Here is a 9,368-nt window from a genome sequence, read left to right as displayed (position 1 = left end):
TGATGAGGATCAAGCTGAGATTTTATTTATTTACAGTTCCCTGGGAAGGCTTACAGCAGAGGGGCCATCTTTACTGCTTTAGGTATTGCCAGGAGGAAGACTGAAGTCTTCTGCTGCTACGTACTAACTCCAGTTTAAGTCCAAGTTTTCCCCCAGACCTTTTATAACCCCGACTTGGCCGGTGGCCCAAAGGGTGTCCCTCAATCCTCCAAAGCACTCCGATTTCTGAGGGCCACCTTGCCATTTCTGTGATACAGCCAGTACATTTCTTTCTGCCTTTGTCAACATTCGTCTTCCCCAACTTTATCCCCTCTCTGCAAGCACAAAGTGTGACTCTAGTTCTAGATTTAAGTCCTCCACCTCCAGGCAGGAGGCAGGAGTCTGCTTTCCAAAGATTATAACTTTCTGCCAGGGCCAGCCTGGCTTCTATTGAACAAATACTACAAAGTCCCGTTCTCGGTGTAGGTTCTCGCCCCCTTGATGACCTTTCAAGGGCCGTTTCTGATTTACTCTCAATGTTTCTTTTAGCTGCTCTATATTTTCTGGGTTTCAGCAATAGGGGGAAGAAATGAGCGATGCGAGACCAAAAGGCAGAGAGAAGGCTCATGCCCTGGATTAGCGAGAGGGCCTAGCCCTAGGAAACAGCAGGGGCGTAGAGGGTGGGCGGGAGATCTACTTTCTCGCTCCTGCCCAGTACCCCACCGTGAAAGGATATGGCTTTGTTCATGCGAATCGCTACTCGCTACTCGAAGCCGGGACTCGTTGGTGGGCGGGGCTACCCTAATTCTGCCGCGGCACCGCGTGGGAGCAGGGTTTGGTTGGTGGGGATCCGACGCTGATTGCAGGATGCAGGAAAGTGGCTTTCTAAAGGGTGCAATCACTCCGCGTTGGGTCCCCGCGCCCCCAACGGACTATTTCTTGGAATGCGATTTGTTCCCCAAGAGCGCATCTATTTCCATCACTGTTTGCGGCGTCAGCTGACTCAGCACCTTGAGAATAGGCAGTAGAGAGGGCAGGTTTTGCCGGGTCACCGAGTAAGGGCACGATGAAGGCCACAGTGGGACCCACTGAGAGAGTCTCAGCTGTTTGACAGCTTGGCCCTGTCTCCCTGAACTTTTCCTTTGCAAATGACAACTCTGCAAGAAGGTCAGTCATTCAGTCCATTCAGGGTTAGACAGCAGGGAAAGGGGAGAGAAAGGAATTCTGCTTCTGAATCCCTAACTCACCTGTAGGGAGCCCAGATGTTCCATCAGCTGCTCTGCACTGGACACCCCCAGTAAAACTGAGCTGACACCCTCGCTTCGGAGACACCAAGCTGGGACCAGAGGAGAGAAAACAAAGGGACCAGATGGATCAGTGTGGGCACTCAGACTCCAGGAGTGTCTGAAGAGGGGCCTCTCCAAGAACAAACTAGTCGCTGGGCTGTGGTTGCACAAGCCTTCAATCCCAGCACTTGGGAGACAGAGGCTGGTGGATTTCTGAGTTCGAGGCCAGCCTGGTCTACAGAGTGAGTTCCAGGACAGCCAGGGCTAAACAGAGAAACCCTGTCTCGAAAAACAAACAAACAAAAGAATAAACTAGACTAGAGAGAGGTTTAGGAAGTCTCACAAGCACGAGGCAGGGCCCCTGCAGGGTCTCACCTATAGCTAGTTGGGCCACGGTACAGCCTAGCTGATGAGCAATGGGGAGAAGGTCCATCACTCTGGCTTGTTGCTTCTTGCCTTCCTCACTCTGCACCTTTTCTTTGAGCCACTGGTAGCCCTGGAAGCCAAGGAGAATCTGCAAAGGGCCCTACCTTACCCCCTCTTTGACCTAGCCAGCCCAGCCCTGCCTCCTTCAGCCACCAAGTCTGACCTTGACAGTGGCTTTGCAAGTATCCGGAACTCGCCCATCATACTTGCTAGTAATGAGGCCGCAAGCCAGGGGGGACCAAGTAACTGAGCCAACACCTAAGAGCAAGAGGATTTTGTGTGGAACAGAGACATATATCATGGGTGAAACAGGAAAGGGGGGACGAAGGTCTGCACACCAATTTTGTGGTAGAGCTCAGGCAGCTGCATCTCCATCTTCTCCCGCTGAAAGAAGTGGTTCTCCGCTTGTTCACACACAGGAGGGATTAGATTGAACTGTCTGGCCATGGAGTAGGCCTCCTGGGTTGGTATGCAAAGGAAACAGGGGTCAAAGCAATCCTTTGTTTTCTTCTTTCTCAGTGTAGTGAGGTATGGACTGGTCATGAGGAAAGGGAACCAGATATGGAGTGTGTCTATGTATGTGTGTGTGTGTGTGAATGAGACATACCATGATTTCTGCAGCACTCCATCTGGATGTCCCCCAGTATAGGGCCAGGCCCTGGTTGATGACATAGGTCATGGCTCTCACAATTTCTAGGTGCACAAGAGAGGATGCCTTGATGTCTGATCCATGGATTCTTAGACTCCAGATCCATTGCACCTAGACTCTCTCTACCACCACAAGACTCCAGACCTGTCTGCAGCCATGTCTATTCTTGGATCTGAGCCTCTGCTATTGACATTGGGGGATGTTTGCGTGTTGCGGGGGGAGGAAAGGCTGTCTTCCTGATACACATTTGAAAAACTGCTCAGTTTTGAAGGGCTGCCAGGTTTAGGGGTACGGCTTCTTACCCTCCATAGGACTGTTAGGGTCCGAACGATTGGCAAATACTATGTCAACGTATTCCAGTTGGAGGCGGTCCAGGGATCCTTGCAAGCCTGGTGGTGGGGGAGGGAAAGGAAGGTAAATACTACCGTCAATAAAAATATCAGACCATACCCTCTTGACATGGTCAACTCAATCTTTCACTCCAGGACATGAGGACCATTCCCAATTCCTCTGGCCTCCATGGCTACCCACCTCAGCTTCCCAGGCACCGACTCTCACCTTCAATGATGTGTTTGCGACTCAAGCCATGCTCAGTTTCTGCCCTGAAGGAAAAGGCTACGTCAAGGAAGGGGGCTTATCTGGAGCTATGAAAAACTGGGATGGCATGAGTCCTTACCGGCAGGTGTGGAGCAGCAACCCCTGACTCCTACCCCACATACCACATATTGTTTGTAAGCCTTCGCCCCAGGTACTTACTGTCCTCCCCAAAAAATCTTGGTGGTGATGACATAGCTTGATCTCCTGGAAAAAGCAAAACAGTATTTCCAGCAGGAAAATGGTATTTGGTTGAGCACGTCTCCAGTAACGCCCCAAACAGTCTCACCTCCAACCTCTGCTCCTGAGGATGCTGCCTAGGGTTCTTTCAGCCCTGAAGTAAAAAAAGACAATGTAAGGGCACTCATTTCCCCAAGACAGACCAACTTCCTCCTCTTCTCCCAGTTTGTCCTCTCTACTAGAGAGAAGAGTGGGGGCAAAGGAGCCACTCTGGAGTCTCAGCTTTACTTTGGACAAAGGCAAGGGGCTTCTAGAGCTAGGGTTATATACTTTTAATTAATTCATCCATGTTGTGTATCAGTTATGTCCCAAGGCCGACTGGATGCTTAAGGGGTAGAATACAACGAGGCAAGGGAAACAGACTGGGTTGTTCTCTCCTTCCTCTGCCTTTGTAAAATTCCAGCCATCCTCCTAAGCCCAGCTCTGGTTCTGCTTGTGACTGCCAGTCTGTGGGGAGTCCCCTCATCAGCTTCCATAGAGTTGCTCACACAAATCCCCTCTCTTCTCCCCTCCCACATTTAGAAACAAGAGCTCACTTTGTAGCCCAGGTTGGCCTCAAATTCTCAATCTTCCTCCATTACCCTTCCAATGCTGGAACTACAGGTGTGTGCCATCATGCTCAGCCTATATAGTTCTGTTAGCACACGATTACAGGCTGTGACAACTGAAAATTATTGAAACAATGTATGAGGCTGGGTCTTTCATATGTCCCTTGTTTGTATAATCACTTAGACTCTATATTTTTCAAGCTTATGTTGACCTCTTCCCAGAAACAGTGCATGTGACTTGCTGGCCTCTAGGAGGGCTCTTAAGAAGACAGGTTCCAGGGGCATGGGAAGGCTCTGAGCTGAGCAGCAAATATAGTTGTATGAAGCAGACGTTTACTTAATGTCAGAAGGTAGCACAGAGTGTCATGGGTGCTCACTGGTTATAACCAATTCTGGGCAGTTGGGTAAAGGTTTCTTGGAGGAGCTGACACTGAGCTAAGTCTTGAAGAAGAATGTTTATCAAATAAAGAGGCAGAGTAGGCCATGTAGACTTCGGCTACTTCCAATGTAAAGCCATAGGCATGTGGTGTGCTGTGCTGTGTTTGAAAATACAGCTTTGTAGTCTTCAGGATAAATTTGTTGGTTTTATTTTAATGTGACTGCACAGTAATGTCTACTGACCTCTAATCCAGAGAGGAAAGTGTTGTGGGAACTACAACTCCCATAATACATAGGGTGTCTACTAGCCTGAAAAGTTGGAACTTTATTGTTCCCAGAATTCCCAGGTCTCTCTCTCTCTCTCTCTCTCTCTCTCTCTCTCTCTCTCTCTCTCTCTCCCTCCCTCCCTCTCTCTCTCTCATTTTAAAGAGGGAAAGAAGAATCCCTGATGTTCTCTCAACCCGCCTTCCAAATATAACCTTCATCTTTCACTCCAGTTCTTACTTTCCTGCCGCGTACACTTCTGCAGTGTCAAACAGGTTTACACCGTGCTCATAGGCTACTGTCAGGAGATCTTCTGCTGTCTAGAGAGGTGAGAAAAAGTTGAAGATGAGCAGCTGCCTTTAGTTACTTCCCTGTATCTTAACCCACAGCACTTCAGCCCTAGTCCCCACATTTTCTCTCCTTTGCCCATCCTCTAGCTTTATAGGTCCTTTACCCCGCCCCCATGTTCATCCAACCCTCCACACAACCACCTGGACCCTGTGTCTAGGTCCCATCACTTATACCTCATCTGAGATCTGAGAGCCAAATGTGACCCAGGTACCTGCAAGAGAGAATTCAGACGCGTGAGGACTGTGGGAGACAGGCCATAAAACAATGCCCCTTCTCCTTAGTTTCTATTCTAACTCACCAAGGCCAAGACAGGACACCCGGAGCCCAGACTTTCCTAGGTTCCTGCAGGACACAGAAGCAGCAGGAGAGGATGAAGCCTCCACTGGGGACTTGGATTATCAGTCCCCAGCTCCTGTCCTTCCAAACCCTCAGGGGTCTCAGTCCAAAGAAACCAGACCCAGTGGGCTGATGGGATGGACAGTGCTAGCCCATAGCAAAGGCCCTAGGAATATTGTTGAAAGAACAAGTAAGCAGAGGCAATTGACCCTCGAGGGCCACTGTCCAGCGCTTCCGTTTCCTCTTATTATCTCTGCCTTCTGGTTTCCTCTTTCTGGGCGAGGTCCTGCTTGTGTCTGAGTCTCTGGGATGATGTCTCTGGGATGTGTGGGGTAGTGAGATTTGAAACAATGTGGCTGATTGTGGTGACAACAGGCCCTCAGTTAAAGAATGCCACCCTGAAGGGTGACCGTGATATGTAAACCGATGGGCACATCGATGAGGCCTCAGTAAAGGCACATGTGGGAATGGGGAGGCTTTGACAGTAAAGTCCAGCTCTCTCTCTTCCTCTCTTTCATTGACTTCTAAGACTGAACTCTTAAAGATCCTGCTTCTCGTTCCAAGGCATAGATTAAACAGCCCTACTTCCTAATCAGGGCTGCTATAGGGAGAAGATTAGATTCTTCAGAGGACAAAGGTGGGTCACATTAATGACCTCAGCTCACTCCCAAGCAAAAGTGCTCCCCTACCTCCCACCCCCGGCCCCCTTCTGAGAGTCTCTGGCAGGCAATCTTCTGAGTTAAAGTAAAATTTCCACAACCCTTCCCGCCAACTCTTGTCTTAAAGCATGAGGGTGAAAGATGTGCTCCATCCTTCCAAATGTCCCTTCCCTCTCTCCTGCTCTGATCCTACCCTGGAAAGGTTGAGGGAGGCTGGCCTCCAGGCTGGTGGGGGCAATATCTGGGTCAGGCGCCCCAACCGGCCAAAGTGAGGTGCTGTTTCCCTCCCTCCTCTCCCCAGGACGCCAACCCAAGGACACTCCATTGGAGGGGCGGGGGTGAGCAGCCTGGAGATCCAGGCGTTCCCCGCTTTTTTACGGGTAAGGAGGACAACTCAGGGGCATCATTTAGGTATGATAGGACTCTGTCAACCTCGGTAAACTTGATTTCAAAGTTAGGGGAACTAACAGACGAAAAGAGTGAGTACCGGTGACAGAGAAGAGGGGGAGTGAACCAGACCTATAAGCTAAGTTTGAAGGGGTCTAGGAGACTAACCCAGAAAGTCTCAGGGATCCCAAAAGAGGAGCGAATGGATGGGCTGCCCGGCCACCCCATACCTGTATTTCATGCCAGTGCCTCGGCCGGTGCTCTCTCGAAGGGCCCCAGCAGATGCTGGGGGTCTGGGGACCACTGCAGCTCGTGACTTGGAGCTCGATCCTCCACCCCCCGGAGGGTTCCCATGCCCTCCGCCCACTGGCCCTCCATTACCGCCCCCAGGACCGGGCCGGGCTCCACAGAGACGGTCCTCACTGCTCCGGCTGCGAAGATTCTGCTCCGTACACGCGATAGACACCTGCATGCCGGATGGCCAGGGCGGGGAGGGGGCTCCGAGGGAGCGGGAGGAGGGAGCGGAGAAGTCCGAGGGCAGACACTGGTGTGGTAATAACGCGATCCCTGGGAGAGCGGGAAGGCTGAAGAGGCTGCAGCTAGAGCAGCCAAACGGGATCGGGCCCGCGGGGGCGGGCTGCTGGAGGTCGCGGGTTTTGCGGCGGGAAAGGAAAACCGTGGGGTCGCCCGGAGTGATGGGTATTCAGGTGCTGGGAGCTGTGATGAAGGGAGTAGGAGGATAGATGGGTAAGGATAAAGAAAAGTAGAGGACGGTCTTCAAGGATAGCTACCCAGGAACAAGGAGTAGCGAAAGACGGGTACCACTTCAGCTGGAACCGCTGCGGGACCGCTGTGCTCCCAGCCGCGTCGGCAGCAAGCCCAGCTCATTAACATGCAGGCCCCACCCCTTCATCTGCATGGAGCCGCCTGCCTCCGAGCCGAACACGCTGCTCATCTGCATAAGCTCCGCCTGCAGAACTTAAATAATCAGTGTGCCTTGCCCAGAACATCCCGTTTTGGGAATGGGGTTTTCACTTTCTGTACTTGAATCGTGTCAGCTTTCATTCAGGTCAGTGGTGTGCGCTAGAGAGGGCATTTTTGTTCCCCGAGAAAACTAGATTTGGAGACACTATCACAGCTAAAGGTAAGACAGGTTGTGTGTACTACATCTGTTAAGTGGTAGCAAAGGTTGCTGCTAAATTCTAAAATGCAACAAAGAATCCAGCTCAAGAGAAATCTGCTGGGAAAACCTCTTTATAGGCTTCAGGGATGTGAGGCTACCCTAGTTCTCTTCTTTGTGTGAGTCACACTGGGAGGGGCCACAGGAACTCACACTCAGGCAGCAGAGGGTGACAGAAAGTTTATTCTGTGTTTTTTCACAGAGTCAAGCAGGGGATAAAACTGGTGAAGACTCCTGTGAGCTTCATTCTTATGACTTGAAGGCAGCGGGTGGTAGGCCTTCAGGTTGAAGCTCTCAGAGACAGGTAGGTGGAAGGGCTCACATTGCAACAAGTGAGATGGGCCCAGGCAGTCACAGGTTCTTCTGAGGGTTGAGGTAGATGTTTCAGCCAGCTCTGGCAGAGAAGAAGGGCAAAGATCGGACATAGGAGTCTAGCCGGGATCGGAAGAGCTCACTTTGCACTGTTTGTCCCAGTGGGCACAGAGGGTTCTTCACGACAAACTCCACATACAGCTGTGAAAAGGAGTGTGTGAGAGCCTGATCTGAGACACTTTTCATTTTCAATCTCAAACCTGGTATAATCTCAGGAATTTAAGAATACACGGGTGGGGGTGGGGTGGAGAAACAGCTCAGGAGTTAAGAAAGCATGCTATTGCTTTTCAGAGGATAGTCAGGTCCCAGCACACCCATGCTGGTCAGCTCACAACTGCCTGTAACTCTCCAGAGGATCTGCCACTCTTTTCTGCCCTCCACAGACACCTGTTCTCACGTGCATACATACCCTCTACACAGTACATATAATTAAAGTAAGAAATATGTCATTTAAAAAAAAAACCCACACAAGCTCTCCCTTAGAAAAGCTATTGCTGTTTAAGGAGTTAAAGGCTCTGGAGAACACTGAGGTCAATAGGGATATAATACAGAAGGATTAGGGCAGAAAACCCAAGGGACTCCTAGGGCTCTGGGAGAAGAAGGGTTCCTCTGCTGACACTGACCGCACTGTAGATGTGGTGTAGAACATCTCGGATAGGGCCCACGCCCAAGTCAGTATTCATGACAACTTTGATTCCAGTGGGAGTCTCGTAGTAATGGAGTTTGTAACGGCTAGTTTGGAAAGACAGGAAGCCATCCTTCCTGCAGAAATGAGTATTAAGACAGAAGTGGAATCACTCCCAAAGAAATACGTGTGACGCCCTCAAGGTCAACTCCTTCCTATTCATACAGATAGTTTGTAGCAGTCATCCCCACCCCTCGACTTAATTGCTGCTGCCTTCTTCACTCTCTCCCTACTTTCAGACCATCCCTGCAGGCACTCCTGGCAGCTTCAAGACTCTTGTTCCAGATTCAGCCTCTCTAAAACACACCCTCCCCGCTTTGGGGCCACATGCCTCTTCCATTCCGCAACAATATCTCCTGTTCCCAAGGCTAGCTAGCCCTCCCTTCAACATCCCTCTAAAACGACCGTACATGTCTAGCGGGGACATCTTGCTGACAAACGAACGAATGGAGAAGAGCATCCCATACATCAGCTTGTACTCCTGGAGGGAGAGGCGATAGAATTAGATTTCGGTTATGGAGGGGGACAGGATGGGAATAGGAAGGACCTGGGATTTGGAGAAGGGGGACTGGACCGGGACTATGTGCGTTTGGGGATACGCTGGGACCCTCCGATCACCTCTTCCTTAGGGATCCCTGCTTGCTTCTTGCGGTGCCACTCGCTGTAGTGTAGACACACTCCATTTCGGTCAAAAAGGTACAGATTGTGGACAGTCATCTGCAAGATAAAGAGCCTCGCTCAGTGACTTGCACCCAACTCTCTAGAACCTGGTCCTTCAGCCAGGTGGTAACCCCACCCCCGGACTCACCGGAATTGCTCTGAATGAGGGTGACAAGCTACTTCCGGTTTCTAAAGCCCAGCTGGGTCGCAAGCGGCACCCTCAGGAACCTTAACTCCGCCCCGATAGCCTTCCTAGACCCCGCCTCTCTCCTGAAGCCAATCCGCAGCCGCCGATGCCGCGCGCATGCGCGCCCAAGTTCCCCGGCCTCTGAAGCCCAGTGATGTGCGGAGAGCTTGGTCTCGCGGGCGGGTGA

At 51.1% G+C, this 9,368-nt stretch overlaps 2 protein-coding genes across 2 annotated transcripts; both read right to left on the bottom strand.

The window, feature by feature from the left end:
- Kcnab3 (potassium voltage-gated channel subfamily A regulatory beta subunit 3) lies at positions 1–7,344 on the bottom strand. Its single transcript, XM_031351654.1, has 15 exons — positions 6,920–7,344; positions 6,328–6,814; positions 5,014–5,057; positions 4,889–4,926; positions 4,605–4,684; positions 3,224–3,268; positions 3,097–3,141; positions 2,899–2,942; positions 2,643–2,729; positions 2,299–2,384; positions 2,030–2,150; positions 1,855–1,949; positions 1,641–1,761; positions 1,227–1,315; positions 1–989 (listed from the first exon to the last, which is right to left on the bottom strand). Exons 2-15 carry the CDS (start codon positions 6,567–6,569, stop codon positions 912–914), a joined length of 1,215 nt encoding a protein of 404 aa, XP_031207514.1. The 5' UTR covers positions 6,570–6,814; positions 6,920–7,344; the 3' UTR covers positions 1–911.
- Positions 7,345–7,444: 100 nt separating this feature from the next.
- Positions 7,445–9,288, bottom strand: Trappc1 (trafficking protein particle complex 1). The gene is made up of 5 exons (XM_031351655.1): positions 9,143–9,288; positions 8,953–9,051; positions 8,745–8,815; positions 8,273–8,411; positions 7,445–7,790 (listed from the first exon to the last, which is right to left on the bottom strand). The coding sequence occupies exons 2-5, from the start codon at positions 9,049–9,051 to the stop codon at positions 7,662–7,664; spliced, it is 438 nt and encodes a 145-aa protein (XP_031207515.1). The 5' UTR covers positions 9,143–9,288; the 3' UTR covers positions 7,445–7,661.
- Positions 9,289–9,368: the final 80 nt, after the last annotated feature.

Source organism: Mastomys coucha, unplaced genomic scaffold (genome assembly GCF_008632895.1).
Source record: "Mastomys coucha isolate ucsf_1 unplaced genomic scaffold, UCSF_Mcou_1 pScaffold5, whole genome shotgun sequence".
In the NCBI taxonomy this organism is placed as follows: Eukaryota; Metazoa; Chordata; class Mammalia; order Rodentia; family Muridae; genus Mastomys; species Mastomys coucha.
This window is presented reverse-complemented; position numbering and strand designations above follow the sequence as displayed.

Excerpts from the sequence above, each read along its gene's own strand:
- Kcnab3 (XM_031351654.1), bottom strand. The coding sequence starts at position 6,569 with ATGCAGGTGTCTATCGCGTGTACGGAGCAGAATCTTCGCAGCCGGAGC. Across the intron at positions 5,058-6,327 it reads GGCACTGGCATGAAATACAG|GAACCTAGGAAAGTCTGGGC; the intron begins GTATGGGGTGGC and ends TGTGTCCTGCAG. Across the intron at positions 4,685-4,888 it reads GCTCTCAGATCTCAGATGAG|ACAGCAGAAGATCTCCTGAC; the intron begins GTATAAGTGATG and ends TCACCTCTCTAG.
- Trappc1 (XM_031351655.1), bottom strand. The coding sequence starts at position 9,051 with ATGACTGTCCACAATCTGTACCTTTTTGACCGAAATGGAGTGTGTCTA. Across the intron at positions 8,412-8,744 it reads AAGATGTCCCCGCTAGACAT|GAAGGATGGCTTCCTGTCTT; the intron begins GTACGGTCGTTT and ends TCATTTCTGCAG. Across the intron at positions 7,791-8,272 it reads TACACCACATCTACAGTGCG|CTGTATGTGGAGTTTGTCGT; the intron begins GTCAGTGTCAGC and ends TCCTTTTCACAG.